A 22,038-nucleotide genomic window follows, 5' to 3' on the forward strand; every position below is an offset into this window, starting at 1 on the left:
GGAGCAGGGGCTGCCTCCGGAGCCAGGAGCCCAGGCGAGCGCCATGCTAAAAACCAAAATGGCTGCCCCAGGGAAAGAAGCCCAGCTCAGGCTGTGAGGGGCTGCGCCTTCGCATACCCAGCCTCTTCGCTCGCCGGACGTCGCCAAGGTATCGTCTCCAAGCCACAGCGATCGGCTCAGCCTCAGAGGCCCAACAGGCTCCGCTCGCCCGCGCAGCTTTGCTCCCGCTTCCCGAGCGCGGCCCGGTCCCCAGAGCCCACCGAGCCGGTTCCGGCCTATGCCTCGCTCCGCACGGAGCCGGCCCTCGCTCCCCGTACCTGAAGCTCGGCCCGCTCCACCTCCCAGTGCGCCCTCTCCATCTCGAAGCGAGCCCACTCATGCTGGATGTAGTGCAGGATACCCGGAATGGTGTAGTGCTGGGGCCGGGACAGCTCGGCGGGGCCCGCTGCCTCCTGGCCAGCCGGGGCCGCGGGGCCCTGGGGCTGCTGCTGTGACCCTCCTCCGGCTCCTGGCCCCACGCAGCCCCCACCCGACTGCAGGTTCATGTTCCCACCCGCCTGCGGCGGTGGCTGCTGCGGTCTCGGGGCGGCCGCCATCCCACCACCTCCTCCGGCTCCAGGGTGCTCGTCCATTGTCTGCGGGGAGCCCTCCTCCTCGTCCCGCGGCTGGGGCCTGGAGCAGGGGCCAGGGAGGGGGTGAGCGGAGCTGGCTGGTGAGGAGGGGGGCGGGCCGGGCACGGGGAGGGGGGACTGCGCCGAGCCGTATCCGGGTGTCAGAGCAGCGCCGAACCTCCACCAGCCGCCATTACAGCCGTCGGCCCACCCACCCGCGGCCGGGCGGGGAGGAGGAACGACGCCGCGCATGCCGGGAAATCGCTCCCCTCGGCAGCCGGCCTCCTCCTCCGGGACGGGCAAGCGGTGGAGTGCGCATGCGCGGGAGGGGAGGTGAGCGCTGTGCCCTGGGGGCGGGCGAGCGGCTTTGGGGGGAGGCACACCGTCTCCCAGGGGACAGCCACCCTGGTACAGGATGTAGCGGCAGTAGCCGTGAGGAGAGGAAGGCTCCAGACCCCGGTGCGTCAGTCGGTGCCGACGCTGGCGGGCCCGGGCCCGGGTCCGGGTCCGGTCTCCGCGGGACAGCGCGTCCAGGCGGCTTCCGGCCGCTGTGGAGCGAGAGGCGGAAGTAGTGGTGTTACGCTGGGATGGCGGAGGTTTGGCTCGCCGGCGCCTCGGAAGCGTCAGACGCTCTCGTGAAAGCCCCATGAATGGCCCGGTCCGGGGTCTGAGCCTGGGCGTGCCGCTCAGTCCGGCGTGCAGGCGGCACGGCGGGGATTGAATGCTGAAGCCTCTCAAACTCGGCGCTGTTTATGGTGCGCTGAAGTTGCCCCGCAGAGGGGTGGTTTTAGAATGGAGTTCTTAAATTTATGGCGTATCTCTGGAAGTTGACGCGAGTGGTCATCTTTATGTCTCAGTGATAAGGCACGTGTGCAATGCATTCCCTCCTTAAGCAGGGGAAGTGCACAATGTTGGCTATCCAAAAGTGTTTTCCACATGAGGAAAGGTTTGCCAGAAAATCAGTGGTTTATTTTTGCCTTTATCAGCTTCACATGTGATGACAATGCTGTATTTGGTGCACAGCTTGGGTAGGGTGAAATTGCCTCAGTTGCAAAATGAAGCTCTGAAATGAAATATTTACAGATTATCATCACAATCTATTTGAACTGAACTGTAGGTCACCCATTGTAAGTCAGGTAGGAGTTTGGGTTTGCCTCTCTTCAAAATATTTACATGCTGTACTCATTCAGTAAAAAATTGGATAGTTTCCTAAACAGGGCTCATGCTTGGCAGAGCTGGAATTGTGTTAATTACTGAAAAAAAAAATACTGCTCATCACAGTACTGGTATTTCCTTTCTGTACTAATCTCTCCTCAGGTGCATATTGACATTTCAGTTGATTTGTTCAGTCCTTCCTTTTTTGCCCGTTAAGTCATTTCCCAATAGAATTTCATCCTGCGGTCTTCCTGATTCCATGCAGATTAGCCCATCTAAATTCAAAGCCTTTCCACCTCAGCTGATTTTTTTCATTGTCTACTGACAATATCAAATCATTACCAAAAGTTAAGACATGTAACTAGTTTAGCCTTTTTTTTAGCCCCAGTCTCATGGGACATTCCTCATTCTTGAGTATATGGGAGTTACTGCAATTTAATTCTGTTTCTATATTCAGCCAGTATTTTGACAACTCAGTGGCAAAGGAAAACTTTTTTACTCTTTCCTTCCTCCCTGACTTCCCTGGATTAATAAGGTTTCTTTTTTAGAATCCCTGATCCTGAAGTTGGACACAGTACTTTATTTTAAAGTCACATGGACATACTTGTTTCATCTTTGGATGAATTTTAATGTGCACAATAGTAAGATCTAGAATACAAAAATTACTGTTACTGATAAATATTAACACTGCATGTGATTTTTGTTAAAGCCTTGTCCATGATCATAACAAAAGTAGGAAGAGCAAGGGTTTAGAGTATGTGAGCGGTGTTTGTTTGCTCCATACTTCTGTACAATAAATTCATAGCCAGGAAGCTCTGTAGGCAGATCTGTATCTCAGAAGTATTCGTTCCCATACTGTCATCTACTTGTGCCTCTACTGTTTAGCCATTTTTTTATTCTCATTAATGCTTTCATTCCAGTTTAACCGTTTGTTCTACACTTAGTACACACATAAAGTGCGTTTAAACCTATGCATCCAGAAACCCAACTTATTTAGAGTTGGACAGTGCAGTAAATTATAGTTCTATCTAACAGTTATATTTTTATTCTTCTTTTATTCTGGTGAAGCAGTTCTGTAAAAACTGTAGTGTACTTTTTTGTTTGCTAGAGCTGGTCTCTTATTTACATTTTAGCTGAGAAGCCATGGAATATTGCAAAACATTACAGTGCAATAACTAAAATGTTTCTAAACCTATGGACATTGGCTAGAGTTGTTTTAGGTTGAGAGACGAGTCTAATTTGAATGATAACTGTACTGCAAGAAGTCCCAAACTGAGGTTGTGTTTCTTTTTTTGTAATTTATGTGTCCGAGTATGTATTAATATTGCAGAAATCTGTGACAAAATAAATTAATGTTGATGGCTTGTATCTACTGAGGGAATAATTAAAATCATGTTTTAAGTATGTTTTCTATTACTGCATGTCAAATCTGCTGGGTTGGCCATGTTAGACACTTAAGATCTTTTTATCTGCAAAACAGGTATTGCAGGCTTTGCCTCTTTAAGAGGTCTTAACAGTGTCTAAAAAGAGAGCTTTGACGGGTGTGACTCAAAAACAGGGACAACCTACTTTGAGGTGTCTGTTGCGGTTATGCAGCCTGCAGAGCTGGCATGGCCTGGAAGCAGTTCCTGACCCGTCATGGTTTCTGTTTTGGTAATCTGAAGTAAACCAGGCAGCTCTCAGGTTGTCCTGAAATACAAGGCTAGAGTTAACCTATACATGCAGGGGGTACAAGCCTGATTGGGACAATAAAATCAAGAAGCATCCATGTCGTTATGAGCTGAGACCTTAGTCTTCTGCGTATGTGCTGGTTTAGAAGGAGTTAAAAGTCATTGTATTCTAAGTCATCAATGACTACATACTCCATTAGTCTGCCAGCATGAGTCACACAAGCCAATCGTGATACCAGTTTTCTCATAGATATTTATCTGTGAGAGATACTTCAATGAGGGTGAGATCTAACACAGTGTAATAGTGCATATTAAAATAACAGCACTTAAACTGCATGTTGTTTGTGTGAATGCCAGATCATCCTTACAGGAGAAATATTTTGTGAAGGAAATAAGAGAGTGCTACTCTGTCACTCTGAAAGGTAATTTCTCTTGAAGGAAGGTTTGCAGTTTCAAGACTTTTTACATCTTCCTCAAGTGATACCTTCTGAGATTTTTGCTTCTAGGGAGTCTGTAGGTATTTTATAGATTTCATATGCTCAAAGAATATACTGTAAGCTATTCTGGATAGAATTTCTAATGCATGGTTAACTCTGACAAGGAGAGCTGGACTTGACAGTCCATCAGGATCATGATAGTTCCTTCCAGTCTTCTGTTCCTGAGTGCATTTGTGATGCAGATAGCTATCCAGTGACCTGGAATGGGACAGCCTATTCATTTCTGACAAACAGCCTTCAGATAGTAATGTGTTTTCATTACTAAAATGAGCAAAATAATGGCAGAGATACGAAAGGTTTGCTTCTTGTCACCAATTCCCTTGAACCATTTGATTGTGTATGCGTAAAAACATCATAATGTGTAGGTATGTTGATACACATGTGTACATGAGAATGCACAGAAAGCACTTAAGAGTCATATCAGAAGAAATGGAGCTATCTTTGTAAGCAGAGTATTGATTATTTATCTCAAAAGGTAGCTTCTCAAATACATAGAACTTGCAGCAGCCTTCCAATATCTGAAGGGAACCTATACAAGGATGCCAGAGAGGGACTCTTCATCAGGGATTGTAGCTGTAGGAAAAGGGGTAATGAGTTCATACTTAACAGGTTAGATATAAGGAAGAAGCTCTTTATTGTGAGGCTGGTGAGGCACTGGAACAGGCAGCCCAAAGAAGCGGTGAATGCTCCATTGCTGGCAGTGTTCAAGGCCAGGTTGGACAGAGACTTGGGCAACATGGTCTAGTGTGAGACGTCCCTGCCCATGGCAGGGGGGTTGGAACTGGATGATCTTAAGGTCCTTTCCAACCCTAACTATTATATGATTCCAAGGAATGGGAGTTTCTCTACCCACCATAATGCACAGATTTGCTTTTTGTGTGTTTTTTATATTTTATAAGTTTCTTTACAACTCACATGTGCAAAACTAATTTTAACATGTTGTCTGTATCTGGAAGCCAAGATGAAAAGAGAAGAAGAAATAAACTTTCTTTGTTAGAAACAAAACCCAGTAATTTCCTTATTTTTTTTTTCTCTAAATTGTGCAAGCAAATGTTTTTATTTCTACAAGTTTTGGTTTTTTTTCAGAATTATTTTATTTTAAAGTACTTTATTTAAAAAAAAAATACCCTTAAGATATTTTTAACACTGGTGTTATTCTCAAAGTTAGAGTTCACAGCTATGCTTGCATGCTTTTTGTAAACTAAAGTAAAAATCATTTGTACATACAAATTCACTCCAGTGTTTTGCACAAAACTGTGTGCTTGTGCTGACACATGAGCAAGACTTTTGTCTAAAACTCTGGAGGCTATTTTTGGGGCTGGTGGGAAAGTACAGAAATGACCAGTGATACTAGTGGACCTATTTCCTACAGCTGTTAATCACCTCTTCTAATACTGTGACTAATGACTGCCTCAGAGATTACAGATAACACATTGGAGTACTACTGTGGTTCTACTGTCATTACAACATGATTCTTCTTTTTTTTATATCTATTCTGAGTAAGAGCATCTGTGAGGATTCAGAGTACTGGTCTAAAGTATTTTCATATGTAAAACAATCCAGGCCATTCATAAGAATACACAAAGATACAGTAGTTGTAACATCAGAAAGGGATTAAACATGTAGAAGCATTAGCTTAATAAAGGAGTAAATAGTTAATAAAGGGGACAATCCTGCAATAGCATCCATATATATCAATTCTTCATATATTTTTTGCCGTTATATATTGCTTATCAGTAGCTCAAAGTACAGGAGCTCTGTCAGTGCTCTTGGGGTATTTTTACTGTTGCACTGTCAGGTCTCACATGAATACCTGCAGAGATGCTACACCTCAGGTTTTACTCTTCAAGGATGGCTTTCTGCAACTTGCTGATTTCTGAGAACAGGGCTTACACTCCCCAGTACCATTTCTGACTAAATTATTAAAATAGCTTGGAAACAACTTGTTGAAAATAGAGGACTATTAATTCATGCTCCAGCAGTACCAAACATAAAGGATAAAACTAAGAAAAATTAAAAGGTGTCTATGTTGCTGTCATTATCTGCTTAGCTTGGACAGACATGTTTTGCAGTTGGTATGAACAGCTTATGTAGCTTTTGGTCTCCCATGTCTGAGCTTGCTATTTCTTTCATTAAAACGAGAGGCAACGTTTCTTAGTTTTTTCCTCTTTCAGACCACAGCCCTTTTAGAGTAGTTTTAAAGCTTCAGGTTTCTTTTGCTAATGAGGTTGGCCCTTGGTTGAGTGCCTCGTAAGCTGGAAGGAGTCATTCATTTTTATCCTTACTTAGAAGGTTTGTATCAAAAAATTACTTAGTCATCTGGCTGTTTTACCTTTCTCTATGCCTCAGAATATTAAGATATGTCTTCCTATTGCAACTGTAACTTGGGGCAGCAATGCAAAATAGAATGGGGGGGGAGGGGGGGAAGAACCACATATTGAATACAGAGAAGGTGATACAGAAGGTACTCTTCCATTTAGTCAGATGTCAGCTTAAGCTGCCATCCGACAATGAAGATCCTATCATAAATTTCCATCTGGGCCCTTTTTTGTCTTCATTACCTGGTTCACTCTTTATTGGAGACCAACTTGTGCTGGTTCAGAAGCCTGGGGTGCAGTGGACCAGCCATGTGCCCCACTGCAGCAGTGCTGGCTGGCATCCATGACTCTTCTGTCAGAGCAAATCAACAAAAGCGTGCTCCTGTTCTTGATGTGAAGAGACTTCATTATGCCTGATGGAAATGAGGAAGCTCTGAGACTGCCATGATTCCAAGCAGATTCTCTTGTCCTGAGGATTGATCCTGGAATTCTGTTCACCGCAGGTGTCACTTACTTATGAATTCTCAGTGTCAAGTCTAATTAGTGAAGATACATTTGGTATAGAAATCTAAACTTTGTATATGGAGTTAGCACCCATGAATAGTATATAACCAGTTTGTTCAAGTTGCTAGTAATATGAGGCAGCATCTATGCAGCTTGCATTGTATAAAATATCAGCATATGTTTAAATGTCTGTGAGATTGCTGCTTCAGAGACCTATTTTAGGGTTTTTATTTTTTCTGCTTTTGCTTTTCTGCTTCAAGATACACTGTTTTTACATGAAGAGCTACACTGGGCTGTTCTGTGGATTCCTGATAGGTTTTTTTCAGCTTGGACTTTCTCACAGGAGCTGTGAGACGCTTAGGAGAGAGTATTTGCATCAGGTAAGGAGCGCGTCTTCAGAACTGTAATAAACAGCTTTTGCGGTACTTGCTGTGTTTCCAACGCATAAACTTCAAGAGCATTTGGCCCAATAAATCTGTGATCCACATAGGGAGACAGATGGAAAACATTACAGTGACTGTTTATGGCATTAAAGAAAATAACCCAGAACTATTTAAAAAAATTACATCTGCAGCTTACCTTTTTTTGCATGCCTTTCAGAACATGAAAGATATCAGTTGTTCAGCAAACAGATTCTGATACATGCTGTGCTCTTTTTAATAGCCTTTCTCATTGCACATTGCATGTGACATTTATATTCTAGAACTATTTCAGTGGCATTGTGTGGATTAATAATTACTTAGATTGAGTGAGATGAAGCTGTTTTAAGTAATTAACTTGAACAGGTTTCTTCTTAGCTATCAAAGACCCACACTTAGTCTTTATGATGTGCAGAATCTACCTTTCACTTCAGTGTGGGAAATTAGATGGGAGAAAACAGCAGCTCCTGGTCCAGCTCAGGGTACATGCTTTTACTGCCGATATCTGAATGTTAAGAAGGCCGTCACTCTGCATTAAAGAAATGGTCATGTGTTGTGGCCCATGCGTTTCCCTTTGTCTTCTCTTCCTTAACTCTGACATCAGGATAGTATGAATGAAATTGTTAAATCTCAGTCTTAAATATGTGCGTGCCTAGGCTGGCTAGTTTTTAGGAAGTCTTTTATAACTCCTATGTTAACTCCTATTTTTCCTTTTTTCCTCACAGAAATACTCTCCTTGATTCCTGCACCCCACGTTCAGACCTTCTGCTGAGATCAACAAAACCAGAAATGATAAAATTTTTTCTTATGGTAAACAAACAAGGTCAAACAAGACTTTCTAGGTATTATGAGCATGTAGAAATTAAGAAACGGACAATGCTGGAAGCTGAAGTAATCAAAAACTGTCTTTCCCGTTCAAAGGATCAGGTGTGTTTTGTAGTTCTTCCCCTAGCTGTTCTATTTATTAGCTAGGTTGGAAAAGACCTTTAAGATAATCAGGTCCACCCATTGCTCCAGGACTGCCAAGTCCACCACTAGACGAGGTCACTAAGAGCTTCCTCTGCATGGTTCTACATCTCACATTTTTCATGTCAATAATTCTGAAAATACATCAGTTTCCTTTCCAAGTCATTATTTCATTTGTACCCATGAAGAAAAAGATTGTATTTCTACATTATGGTTTCAGTCCGTTGAACTGTTATTCTGCGTTGAATAAATATGTTTTCCTGAGGCTTACAGAGATTTTGGAATTTTGTGTATCACTGCATGAAAGTTCCTCCTTTTTGTTTGAAGAAGCTCAGAAATCCAGTAAGAATTTATTTTATCCTTTTACTGCTTGTCTGGTAGAGATCAATAGAGAGCTATTGCTGCTGCTTTGCTGGAGGGTAGTAAGGATACTACTGACAGCTCCAAGTTTAAACAAAAAATTTATGAGTGAGGATGAAAATACTATCTGAAGCACAGGGGGGTTTGGAAACACAAAATTTTAGGCCTGTATTAGGCATTTTTATTCAAAAGAAGTGTTCACAATTTCTGAAAAAAAAAGAAAGAAAACCCAGAAGTTGGAAGATTTCTTAGATGAAAGTTGAGATTTTCATGGCTCGGTTGAGCCATCAGCTCTTTTAGAAAAGTACCAAACTTCACGAACTGTTAATGGCACAACACATTGACTTGCATTGGAGGAGAAATCTGTAACTTGGATTGTGAGTGAAGATTTTGGGTTTGTGTTCTGAAGGCAGCTTCCTTACTTTTCATTAATGACATGTCTTTGAACAGTGTGAACCTCATTCTAGAAAGCCTGAGGAAAAAGTAGCAGTTCCTATGAAATACCTTAGTTCACAGACTTAACAGTGGCTAAAGAAATGAACCTCTTCTGCACTGCTCTTGCAAGGGCATCTCCAAACTGAAATTTCACCAAAGGAACTAACGGCACGCTGTCATTTCAAGGACTGAGCAGAATGATACTGAAAAAATACAGGCGGAGGCATCTTGTAAAGCAGCGTTTAACAGCACCATCTGCTGGCCTCTCTCCCACTGTAAAAGACATGTTAATTTCCCTCCTTGGGTCTGGAAGTCTTCATGCTCCTAATATTTATATAAAAATATTGATCATTTTTTAAACATGAAAATGACCTTCAGGTTGTCCCTTTTGGAAGTTCTTCCAAATGAAAGTTTAGGGGAAGGATCAACAGCCTTATAACCCCAAAACAAGTCATTTCAACTCTGTTCCAGTTTTTCCATTTAAAATACAGTAGCACGTTTTCTGTCAACAGATGAAATGTTTTGTGTAATAGATGCCCTAAGAAATTTCTTTCAAGTCAAAATTCCATGGTGGATCTTGAGAAATCCGTTGTTCTTTGTGGGCCTTATGAACATGAAAGCATAGGCTCTTTGAGCACTCTGTGCTTAATACTGTTGTATACTTAAGTAGCAGCTATTATATTTTACTTGTTTTGTTTCTGCCTAGTGCTCTTTCATTGAGTATAAGGACTTCAAGCTGGTATACCGACAGTATGCAGCCCTTTTTGTAGTTGTTGGAATCGACCACACAGAGGTAAGAAATTACATACCCTCTGGAAATGAGAGCTTACAGTGATTGTTATGGTCAAGAGCTCAAGTCTGCTTCTAGTATGGAATTTTGCAATAGGAATTAGAGAATTTTAAGGAGTCATTGCAAAAATAATAAAAAATCTATGAAAAAAAGGAGGTATAAAAAAATGTGGTATGTTGGACTTCAGTCTGTAGCAGCAGACTGAACTGTTATCATGAGACAGTCTTTCTGAGCCTTGTGCTGATGCTGCTTTCTGAATTTGATTAAATGTAAAATTATGTGGGGTAGTGTTTCTCAACATATGTTACCATTACAGCCAGATCACCTGTCTTATTTATGGTGATTTCCCAACTGCTCACTGTTTTAACCTCCTTGGCCAAAGAAAATCCATGCTGTCAGCTAGAAAGCTGCCAATTTACTGTATTTAAAAAATGAAAAAAAAAAAGGTATCTGAAAAATTACAAGTGCTGTTATTTCATACGTTCAGGCTGAGCCTGCAAGGCTTTAGTGTTTACATTGATTCCTGGTAATCAGAAATTAATTCAAAGCTTACTATTGAAGACCTTATCAGGGTGGTGTGGAAGGTAGCTGCTGACTACCACAGTGTCTTCAAGTCAGAGTTTTAATGCTGTGCAATGGGGGGCAAATTCTTTTGGCTTTGCTACAAAGATGGCCACATCTACTACTGCAGCATACCCTGGCTCTGTGCTGCAGCTGGCCAGTGTGACCTCTGCTGCGTAACCACATGGTTACTTTATCTTCATCCCATGGTGGCCTGAGCTTGTGTGCTTTATTTTAGTAGGCTTTACTATATTTTCTAGTTGCTTTTCATGCAGCACTAACTGAAATAGCACAAAGAATATGGTTACCTTTTCTAGCTATTTATTTGCTCTTCACTTGTTTTTAATTTAATTTCAGAATGAGATGGCAGTATATGAACTAATTCATAATTTTGTGGAAGTTCTGGACAAATACTTCAGCAGAGTGGTGAGTTGAATTATTACAAAACAGTTCTTCTCTTTCAAAGCTGATCTAGTATGAGTTATACCTGCTTATGGTAAGGGGTTGGAACTAGATGATCTTTGAAGTCCCTTCCAACCCAAACCATTCTATGAATATGTAATTTCAGGGAATAAATTGAAAGAGAATTTATATTTTTTTCCATATACATTTAGAAGTTTGAATACTTCAGCATGAGCATTTCTTCCAAAAAGAAAAACCCAAAAACCAAAACACACGCACACACAAAAGCAGTATTAGTTGATTCTTCAGAAAAGTACAGATGGGTTATAAAGCATCAATCAAAGAATATCAGAAATATATCTGTTAGAAAAGCATGCTCTTATATATTTATATTCAGGGGTTTCTTTGGCTCACCTACTCTTAAATTAGCCACTGGCATTATGTACATTTTAAAGAAATAAAGAGGTTTTTATTTACAGCTCTTTTTTTTGCAATTCAGAGCATTATATTCCCTGAATGGATTTCATTTATGATAAAGATGGTGTAGACATTAAGCAGGGAGCTGACATCACTCTCAGTGAACAAGATCAGAGGGATGGAGCACATAAAACCTCAGAAACGAGTCTGTACTTGTGCTCTCCATGTTGTTGTCATGCAACAGTGGATACCAGATAAAACAGCTATTATATAGGTAGTCATTTCAGTGAGGATTCAACATCAGGCATGGCTCCAGTTAAAATGACAGTGCTCCTTTGGGTGGGAGATACTTTTTGTTTGCTTGTCTTTACAAAGGTTGAAAACACAGCATTATGATCCTGCTACCCAATATGGGATTTGTAATAATTTTGCTAGAAACAGATTTGCCCCAAGTCACAGTTTGGCACAATTTTAGTGCAATTGCAGCACAAAATCTATGCTGGAATATGTTGGATACCCCCCTCATGGTCTGTAACTGGTTTTCCAGTCCTAGTATTGCAGCGGATGTGCAGAGCCCCCTCTAAGGAATTCAGGGACACACTTGAAAAAGTCATCTGCACCTTTCACTGTTTAGATGCCTGGCAAGTGTTTTAGGCTGTTATCTATCTCTACTAATGTCACACCAGCCTGTTGAAACTGATGGTACTAACTATATCACTTTCTGACTGTACTAAGTTCAGAATTTACCTCTTAATTGTTTTGATGGCAGTCCCAACCTCACCAGTGATAACCAGGAATGGAATTTGATTCCTGACAGCACAGGGAAGAACAATAAAGTTTAGTCACATCTTGTTTATCTAATTGAGCCAATTGTTGCCAACCATTTGACAAGTTTTATTTTCCTCACTTGGGGCAGAGCAAAAAAATAGATGTATTTCTTATACATATAAATGTAGTGCATATAACTCCTTGATCGCATATATAACCCAACCACTGCTTAGAAATTTGCTGAATTCATCACACCAGAGCTTTTTGTACTGTCCATCTCATTTCAGGTTTGAAACTAGGGGAACTGAAAAGGGGGGTGGTTAAAGAAATCTCATGTCATTCTGTGGTTCTATTTTTGATAGCATATAACATGATAAATGTCAGAGCACTGAAGAAGAGGGCTATAATTCTAGCTGGTGTTTCTGGCAGAAACCACAGAGCAGGAAAGTATAAGTCTGTAGTCTCATGGATTAATGTTTAAGATTTGCAGAATTTTAGCAGAATCCCAAATTATGATGATGACAGAGACAGAACTCTGGGAAAGGAAAGGACATCTGTCCTGCTCTAGAAGGACATTTTGTCATCTATTATTTTTAGGCTTGTGAGCCTTAAACGTTCTCACATACTCTATTTTTATCTAATGGAGTTTACAGAGCTTGAATTCAGATATCAGAAGAAACATTAACAGAATTAGGGGGAAAGCTTTCAAAGTTGCCTGTGAAATGGAATTCTGAGTCCTCTTCACTTTTATTACGGCTACCCAGGGAAAACTCTGCGTGCTGTTCAGAATACATATTCCAATGTTTTCAATTACTTCTAAAAGCTGAGTTAAACTTAAACTGATCAGGCTCTTAAAATACAGTTTTTGTGACACATGAAAGATTTCCAGTTGAAGAACGGCAGAGTCGCTCAGCAGAGGCCTGTAGACTACAACTAGTCCAGTTCAAAGCATCTTTAGACCATAGAAGTAGTAGCAATTTTACCAGTGGGAACTTGGCCTAAAACCAGGGTTAGACTGTGAACTGAAACCATGTTAGCAAACTAAATTCCCCTGGTAGCAGATAGATTCCCTCTTTCAGCAGGCACTGAGGCAGCTCCACCCCAACTGTGCAAGATCTTAACTGCTGAGGCTGTGATTAATTGTTTCTAAATTTAGACATTTAACTGAGGCACTTAAGTTAGAAGTTTGGTCATCCTAAACTCCCATGACCACTAGGCAGGGGACGGATGAGTATCTCGAGAAAGTGAGTCATGCCTCAAGAGTGCCGAGTCAACTCTTGAAGATAACCATCTCTTGTGTTGACTGCAGGGAGACCACAAGGGCTTCTCACTCAGACATTTTGGTTAAAGGAATAAAAATACTTGGGGTAAATCCAGGCCAAGACTAGAAGGGAAATGGTGACTACGTGAACAATTATATTGCTGGCACTGGAGAGCAGTTAGAAGTACTAAGGGTCCAAAGCCTGGAGTTGCCTTTCCTCTCCAGTATATCCAGCCACAACTACTACAGCCATATGTATATATACAATGTCTAGATTTTACTGTTGAAATGATCTGCAGCAACATTTTAAGCTGTGTTTTTATATAAATTGCAAACTTGGCATTAACATCCCCTTTTTGCAGAAAGAAGAGAAAATAGAGGTCTGGAGTTAGCACGATTTGCATTGCTGGTTTTCCATCACTTACTCAGATGGCACTGTGTCTATTCAAATTGTTACTTGTGGGTGACCTTCATGTTTTTTCTAAGTAAAAATTTCAGAACATTAGCTTTCGTTACAGAGGCAGGTAATGCATCAAAGGCAAAGCAGTGTTGCAGGAAAAGGCATGTAATTTTACAGTCCAGAACAGAAATCTGAATTACCCTAAAGTTTTGTGTCATTAGCAGATAGACTTCAAAATAAAGGGATGAATAATGCTTAATGCCTATGAGATGAGAGATCAAGCTGTAACTAATGGTTGTCTCACTCTTTTACTTGCAGAGTGAATTAGATGTATCCTTTTCAACATCAGAAATCCATTTGTCTGTTTCTGGGGTATGTTCCAGTTCATAGCACTGGCTGTCATAGTGGCTGTCATACAGGCAAGACAATGCAGAGGTTTTTCAAATTTTGCACTTACAGTAAGTGGCACCATTTTGGCACCTTTCTGAAAGCATGGCTGATGTTTGTGCGGGTTTCTTGTTCAAATCCTAACTCATTGAGATAAGCCTGGTACCATTTAAAGTAAGACAGGGAGAGTTTGTTTAGAGAGAACTAGGTACTACCTAGACATGAGAGATAGTGTTCTGGGGGAACTTTCAGGCTTACTTAATTATTACTGCAAGGTTTTACTTTTTGCTTTAAGTTTACAGTAAAATAGATGCTGAAATGACTGCCATAACAAGAACTGAATGTTACAGGTATGTCTTGAGCCAACTAGCAGTAGCATCATTGTAAGATTAGGTTTGTGCTTTGATCTTGCTTCATGAAAGTGTAGGTGAGATTTACTTTCTGTATGGATGGAAAAAGGGAAAGACCTGAGAGGAGGAAATTTAGGAACCCAGGCATTGCCACAGATACCTTTTACCTTTACCACCCTTCTCCCTCCGCAGCTGTATTTTCATGTGTATGATTTGTAGGGTATTAACTAATATATAGATATATATATATTTTAAATGAACTACAACCAAATACAAATCCTAAAACACAGTCCCGAACAGCTAAACACAAATAGCAAGTAAATAACATACAATACTAAATTCAAAGAAAATTAAACCTGGAGAATATAGCACAGTCTTCCAGTCCCACTGCCTGCTCACTCTACTCCAGCAATCCTTATGCCTCTGTTTGTTGTTGGCTAAATGCAGATCTACTGGTACAAAGAGTTTCAGTTACGCACCTGAAATACAGTTGCCACCCTGGAATCATGTAAATTACACACCTGAAATACTCTAAAGTAATTTAGAATTAGTACATACAAAGAACATAAAAAAACCTGTAAGTTTTTTGTAATTGTTTTACTCCTTTACTAAAAAAAAATATGTAATTTCATTTTTTGTAAAATTTTTAATGCTTGCTATATGCTGGAACTGTTTCATTTACTGAGCTTATATAGGTATGTGTGTATATACTGTATGTATGTGTATGTATACTGTCTCTATTTATTTCCTTCTTGAAATTCACAAAATACTGTGGTATTAATATAACACTCCTAAATTAATTTGTATTAGAATAGAGCAATAAGGAAATTTCAGGATGGAGGGACTGTTAAGGTCTCTGAGCAATTCTGTAACTACATTTTTGTATTCAGTTACTCTAGTTAAGGATTAGAACCATTTGTACTTGTGTGTGAGCTTTGCTGAATTAGAAACTAACGTGATGACCTGTTCAGTAATTATACATAAAAAGTAGTCCCCTGTGTTACCATATGGTATATTTTGGGTCTGCAATTGCCCGATTCTTTTTCCTTTAGATTGTTTGGAGTAGTGACGATACCAAATTCTGCCTCTGGTCATCATTTTCACACTGAGAGGAATTGCCTGTAGGTGTATACTAGGTTACCACCAGTAGACCATTTAATAGCTGAGAAAGGACACTGTATATCCAAGAGCTTCTGCACACAGTGTTATTCTGCACTGTTTAGAGAAGTTGTATTATATACAACTTGTTGCAGTGGGTGCAATATGGTGTCTGAATGATTCCTGTAGAGGTTCATCTTCTACACGGATCTCATCTGCATGAGAGTGTGAATATAAATATTTGGAAAACAGGAGTGCGCATTACTATCTTATTTGATAAAACTGGAGATAATACTGGAAGAGCTCATGTCTGATGCATCCGTCTGACATGTATGATGTGAATGATGCATGTATTTTTTCCACTTAGAAATGCATCTTTCTACATTATACATTTCAGGAACAATTTTCAAGTTAAACATTTTGCTTTACATACGTACAGAAAATCTCTTTCATTTAGGAAGAAGAGCTTTTCATAAGCTGAGAGGAGCTCAGCTTACTTACTAACCTGAAATAGCTGAAGTGAGGTGCTCAGAACATTAAATCTAAAACGGAGTTGTAAAGATGAGGTGGGTTGTCCAAGATTGTATTTATTTTTTATACAGCTTGAACAGCAGCCCCTGAAGAACAATGTAAGATCTGGGCTACAAGTGTCTTAGATGTTAATGCAGTGCAAGCAATAATCCATCAATATGCCTTTCATAGTGTGTAAGATAATATCCCCATCTGGGATTAAACCATTTCCTTTGCCAAATAGTCTTTTGATAACTCTTATATTCAGTACAGAGAGTTTAGATGTAAAATATCTGATGGAGGAAGTACTGTCTAAAGGTTTGTAGCAGTTAACATCAAGTGTATTTACAGAACCTTTGTATACACAGTATCTATCTGGTGGGAGACTGTCACCATTTCCTGTCTCTGCACTATTACTTTTGTGTACAGATCCATAGGAAGTTTATTTCAAAAGTAATAGTGGGTATTCTCTATAGAAAGTAGCGTTTACTAACCTGAAAAAAATAGTAGGAAATTACATGAAATCAAACCGATGAAAACCACATGATAATCATTAAAGGCTATTCACCCATGCACAGGGCAAACCCCAGTTAAATCGGAGGCTGAGACCATCACACAATCACCCCCGTGCTTTTGGCAATGCAGCCCCTCCTATTAATGTGGGATGCCAGCTCTCATTTAGATCGAAAAACCGAGGTCACCCAGGATGCTGCATCATGTCTTGTGTCATAGCCTGAATCTGAAGTCAGCTGTCAGGAAGGGAAGGGCACCTTCTGCACAAGGCAGAGAGTAGGTCCCATCTGAATCCTGCCCAGCAGGATTCATGTGTAATATTTATACTTACGGGTGACACAGGTGTGTGTGTGATACTAACCAGTGCATGGACAATTGGGAACTTACCTCTTCTGATTAGCTACTAGCCAATTAAGTAACTACTTTAACTCCAGAGTAGGCATGGGGTTTAGAGAAGCTTTTATGTGTGACCTGTAAGGCATTTAGCCATTAAATGATGTCCACTTTCATTCACATACTTAAGGGTAGCTGTGACAGAACAACATAACATTTCTAAAATTGTTTGGTTTGTTTTTAAAATACCTGTAGGTAGTGCTGTGGGACGCAGTACTTGAATGGGCAAGTACTGAAACCCCAGTCCTGAGGGTGTTGTTTCCTAATGTGTTAACAGCACTAGATGTGTATGACATGAGTGGGTGGGATTTTCTGCAGCTCTTAACGCTCCAGCTTGCATAGGCCTACTTTCTTGGTGCGATGATAACAATGAGATTGTAAAAATGCCATAGCTCTGAGAGCTTCTAAAGAGTTTCTAAGGCACAGAAAGTTGATTTTTCTATTGCTTGAACTGGTGAAGCAAAACTTACTTGAAGACACATTGTTAACTTACAGAAGAAACAGATACTTACGTTCCCCTTGTGGGCGGGAAGGGGGCAGACAGGGTTCTCTAGGACCAGGCATTTGAAGAATGTTGTCTTGATCCAAAACCCACATTGCATTCCATTGCAGCTAGCTGCTGCTCATAAGACAGATAAAAAGCTTTGATACAGGGAATGCTGCATGTTAATCAACTGTGTTCTTCTGTCACTCTCAGAACCCAGTGCATTTAAGTAGTAAGAAAACGGAATTAATTCGTTCTGAGAATTTGTGAGGATACGCTTCAATCTGTACTGTAAAATAAGTGGATGCAATGCAAACCTATAAGGATTAGCTTAAAACTGTTCTAAAGTATCACAGAACTTGAAGGCACCAGTTGTCTCCTTTATAAAGTCAGCATAGCTGTTCTGGGAAGAAATGGTCAGAAAGCATCAAATGGGTTTCAGTGCCTAAAATTGGCCTGCCATTAGACAGGCTAAAAGGTAATTGAAGTGAATGTTAGCAAAGATAAAGTCAGAATGTGTGACTTTAGATTAAGAGAAGCAGCTCTAATCTTCGGTTGAAGATGATAGTCTAGAATGGAAATCAAAGTTTTGTAATGCTGTGTATTCAGTAGCAAAGTACCTGTGCTGTAATCTACAGAGCTTTTGTTTGGGCTCCTGGGTGTGTTAGCTATCACAAGGTGTTGGCCACACTTTATCATCTCTTATGCCTTGACACACCCTTAATTACTTGCCTGGAAAATCCTGAGGTATCTTAAGATGTCTCCACATGAGGAAGGTATTTATCACATGCAAGTCCTGAAAGTGCCTTTTTCCTTTCCTTCCCTCCTTCCCCGCTTAACTATCACCTATATAACACTTACCTCCTCTTAGTATGTACGTGCCATAAAAACTCCGTGATAGTAGAAAGTATTGTTGATGTCTTTTAATAAGGGAAACTCTTAAGTTACCAAAAGCCAGCAGAAAATACCAATTGTAGCAGGTGCCATTTACTTCTACCATGAGGTACACAGCCACAGTGGCACAGAGTGAAATCTGTAAACCAAAGGCAGCAGGGGCTCACCTTTGCCTGGGCTGCCAACTTGTGAAGAGCATTTCCTAGCTGGGTGCTCTGAAAACTTTCATTACAGAATTTTCTCTGCAGATGAAGAGATACATGTGTTCTTATGCATACTTGTTTTAAAATCCATGTTAGCCTCTGCATAGATCTAGTGAAAACCCCTCAACCCTCTTCTACGGGCAGCCAGGATTCTTACTGGAAGCAGGACCTTGAATGACAGCTCTGGGTGGAGCACATGGCAGCACACACATAGAACACAGCTTTTTCCTGTTGCCAGTTGCTCAGACTGGTTTGCTTTGCTGCTTTTCAGCTCAGCTGGGTGTGGATCCGTGACTTCAAGGCTTTAAACCCTGAAATCTGGGGTCAGTTGCCAAACAAGTGGGGGGGATGCAAAGGATCAGAGATGCACTGGGAAGGGCATTCAGATGTAAACAATGAAGCAGTGTATGTATAAAGACCATAGAACATAGTCATGAGACCTGCAGGAAGGGTGGAAAAGCCAAGGTGTTCCTTGTAAAATCCAGGTGTTTGCCAAGCATGGTAGAGGGAGGTGGGAGGGGAAATGAAAGAAGGAGCTTTGGGACCTTCCAAAAATCAAGATGGTAGATGTCTCTAGAATAGTGTTAGTATCCCCATTCAAACTGCAGGTGAAGTCAGTGGTTCTGGAATGACGACTGTACGCTTAAGGGGTTACAGATGGACAGAAGTCATACACAGCACTATGTCCTGTAATGGGGTAAGCCACTCTTGAAATAAGCAGGAAGGCCCTTGCAGGGGAACTGATGTCTCATTTAACCATGCTGGGTTTGAGCAGAACAGCTGCAAGGTACTCAGTAGTGTGAGTGCAGTTTTCCTTTGACATGGTATCAGGTCTTTAGGGAAAAAAAAGGGAAAAAAGCAGTGCTAAGTGTGTTTTCTTAAACAAGGTGATGCAGAGAAATTGATGGGAGTGGGAAGTTACTGCATCATCACTGATTCACTCTTACAGGTTTTAGATCTTTGGGACTCTGAAAGGAGAGGTAGGAGCTCTTGCTCTGCCATGGGAACTGGAGCACAGTGAATCAGTGGTAGAGTGTAAAAACTGAAATCCAGGAGGAGCTGGCTTTATCACTTGTTGCAACGTGAATGGAATGTTACCTACCTTCACTAACAGATCCTCTTGCTCTGTGCCAGAAGTGAAGTAAGCAGCACCAGCAAGGCAGTTTTCCTAAAAATTCTCACAGTACTGGAATAAAGAAATTCTAACTTCTTAGATGAAAATATTTGTGTAAAGGTCGATTTACTTGAAAAGTATGGTACAGGAAGAAATTTGTCTGAGGTCTTTAGTCTGCCAAGCAAAGTAAAACTACCACCTTTGTCTCTGGAACCACAGGAACTATTGAAGTTTTAAGGGCAGTACTGCTCCTCAGTAGTGAAAGGCACGGAGATGCTCAGTGTTACTTCACTAGAATCTATTTCTTGAATTCAGGCCTAAGACTCTGCTTTCATGAGCTCATGTTGTTGCAGCTCTAGTGGTTTAAGGTGGTGTCTCCCCACCATTTGAATTTACCACATAGGAAGAACAAATACATAGAAATATGTGGCTCCTCAGCTGTTGTCAGGTACAGCTCAGTACTGCCACTGCTCCTGTGGTTTGGCAGAGCATAGGGCAGACTGCTGTGGTGAAATCCACAGACCTTGTGGGATAGAGCGGTCCTCTTCCATGCCCAAATCGCCTTCAGAAAATGAGATTGACTCTCCATCATGCCGAACAGAAGAAAACATTGATGCCTTTAAAAACTTGGTGCTGATGCTTTTAAAACCAACTCTGCTGGTTAGAATGAAGTCTACTAACACAAATATAAGGACCAGAGCAAAACCAGGCTGCCTTCCCGAGCTCAAAACATATCATAAGAAAAACAGAATAATAGTCAGAGAAGGCCCTCAAGAGATTCCTATCAAAGTTGGAAAAAAGTACTGAAAGTTACTGCAAAGCATTGTGCTAACTCCACTGCAGTAGTCCTCAATACACAGGCAAGAACTAGAAGGAGCAAAATTAAGGCAAAGCTGACGTGCTGAGCACAGCAAAGAACACACTTAAAGAGCAGCAGCAGGTGGAGAGCAAGGCAGAGGAAGGGTTATTCATGCCTCTGTACGCACACACGTCAGTGAGGCACAGCAGATGTACGCTGCAGGCTTTTTTTACTATGCCTGTTTCCACTGCAGCTTCTGGTGGTAAGTGGCAACACGAGAGGCCTTTTTCACGAGTAACCCTTTGCAGTTATCAGTGGATACACTAACGATGAATGTATGCATAAGGACACCTGCCAGGTAATGCTGGAGCCTGTTGTCTGGCTTGGTTTTCTTCAAGACAGATGCTATTAGATAAAGACACATGATTATGGACAAATTTAATGTATCACAACAGCACAAATTCATCATTTCAAGTTATTTTCCTTTAGGAGTATATTAGAGATTATCATTTGGAAAGCATTTAAAATAGGGATCATTCATTTACTTTAACTGCTCTGAGATTTATTACTAGATCAATGACTCAGCTTTACTTATCAGCATATTCCTCTTAAGCTATTTTCAAGCAGATCCAATAGTCTTAGGAACTTAGGGTAGGGAAAAAAAAAAAAAAAAAAAAAAAAAAAATCAGAGAATCAAGTTTTAAGAATTTGGCTGACAGTTGGTTTTGTAAGGGGAAATGCAGAATATGGGCATCTTCCCATTCGAGGTTGTTAATCTTTGGGAAAATTTTTATATTAAAACAACATGTGGCAGACAGTAAAATTAACCATCTACATCTAAGTTCAAGTTCACCTTGCTTTTACTACTGTGTGGTAATCTTCCAGGCTGGGATACTGCTAGGGCTTCAGCTTCTCTACTACAAACTTTTGACACCCCTGTGGTCAGGAAAAAAGTGTCAGTTCATCTGTTTCCTTCACTCTATTAAAATAAACAACCAAATAAACTAGAATAAATTAAGAAACACCCATTTTTGCAAACTTTGAGTAAAGACAAAGGTGCCGAAGATTTTCTTCGTGTTATCTTCATGTTGTTCAAAATATACTTAACCTGAAACATTTCTAGATCATGTTCAATTTGGACAGAGTGCACATCATTTTGGATGAAATGGTGCTAAATGGTTGCGTTGTGGAAACAAACAGGAACAGAATTCTGGCCCCTCTGCTGGTGCTTGACAGAGTGGCAGAAAGCTAGGAAGATGCAAGACTGACTAAAGCATTCTGCTAAGGATGATGAAGCCATCAAGAGCTGACAGCAGCGTTCTGATGCCATTAAGGCTGACTCATGCAATATTCAAATTAGTTGGAAAATATTTCCTGTTTCTCCTATGCCCAGTGTACCTAATGGAAAGACACAGCTATACATAAAGTGGAACCTTCCATTTCAGATGCAGCTTTCTTGACCCAGCAGAAGTCTTCCTGCAACAGTCAACGCTTTTTCAAACTGAGAATAAAGTAGTGGCAACTTGCATGTCTACGTGTCACTGAATTAGGCATTGTGCCAGGCCTAAGACAAGACAGAAAATATGAAAATATAAATTCAAAGTTTCAGTGCTTCCTTTAAGAACCAACTCCATTTATTTTTATACAAATGTACTGTAAATTATAGTTCCATAACTTTTAGGACCACTTTTTTGAATTAGATCAATCCTTCATCAAAAAGCTACTTTCAGTCCCATTTCATTGTAAGTCATAGCTACAA

General features: G+C 40.7%; 2 protein-coding genes across 7 annotated transcripts in view; one reads left to right on the forward strand and one right to left on the reverse strand.

The window, feature by feature from the left end:
- Positions 1 to 863, reverse strand: part of STRN3 (striatin 3) — a 64,716-nt gene extending 63,853 nt beyond the window's left edge. For all 5 annotated transcript variants that reach the window (XM_061463458.1, XM_061463461.1, XM_061463459.1 and 2 more), the window contains exon 1: positions 318 to 863. In XM_061463458.1, the coding sequence (XP_061319442.1) occupies positions 318 to 863 (546 nt within the window). The remainder of the gene's footprint in view (positions 1 to 317) is intronic.
- On the forward strand, positions 9 to 21,807 carry AP4S1 (adaptor related protein complex 4 subunit sigma 1). Of its 2 annotated transcripts, none has more exons than XM_061463469.1 (6): positions 9 to 148; positions 7,900 to 8,101; positions 9,642 to 9,728; positions 10,644 to 10,712; positions 13,853 to 13,864; positions 21,403 to 21,807. In XM_061463469.1, exons 2-6 carry the CDS (start codon positions 7,964 to 7,966, stop codon positions 21,529 to 21,531), a joined length of 435 nt encoding a protein of 144 aa, XP_061319453.1. In that variant the 5' UTR covers positions 9 to 148; positions 7,900 to 7,963; the 3' UTR covers positions 21,532 to 21,807. The 2 variants fall into 2 exon arrangements, with proteins under 2 accessions (XP_061319453.1, XP_061319452.1); XM_061463468.1 differs by lacking the exon at positions 9 to 148 and adding an exon at positions 818 to 944.
- The last annotated feature ends 231 nt before the right edge of the window (positions 21,808 to 22,038 follow it).

The sequence above is a fragment of the Pezoporus flaviventris genome, unplaced genomic scaffold (assembly GCF_033815535.1).
Source record: "Pezoporus flaviventris isolate CSIRO_AGI_PZ_B2104156 unplaced genomic scaffold, CSIRO_AGI_Pfla_v1 ptg000036l, whole genome shotgun sequence".
Taxonomy (NCBI): Eukaryota; Metazoa; Chordata; class Aves; order Psittaciformes; family Psittacidae; genus Pezoporus; species Pezoporus flaviventris.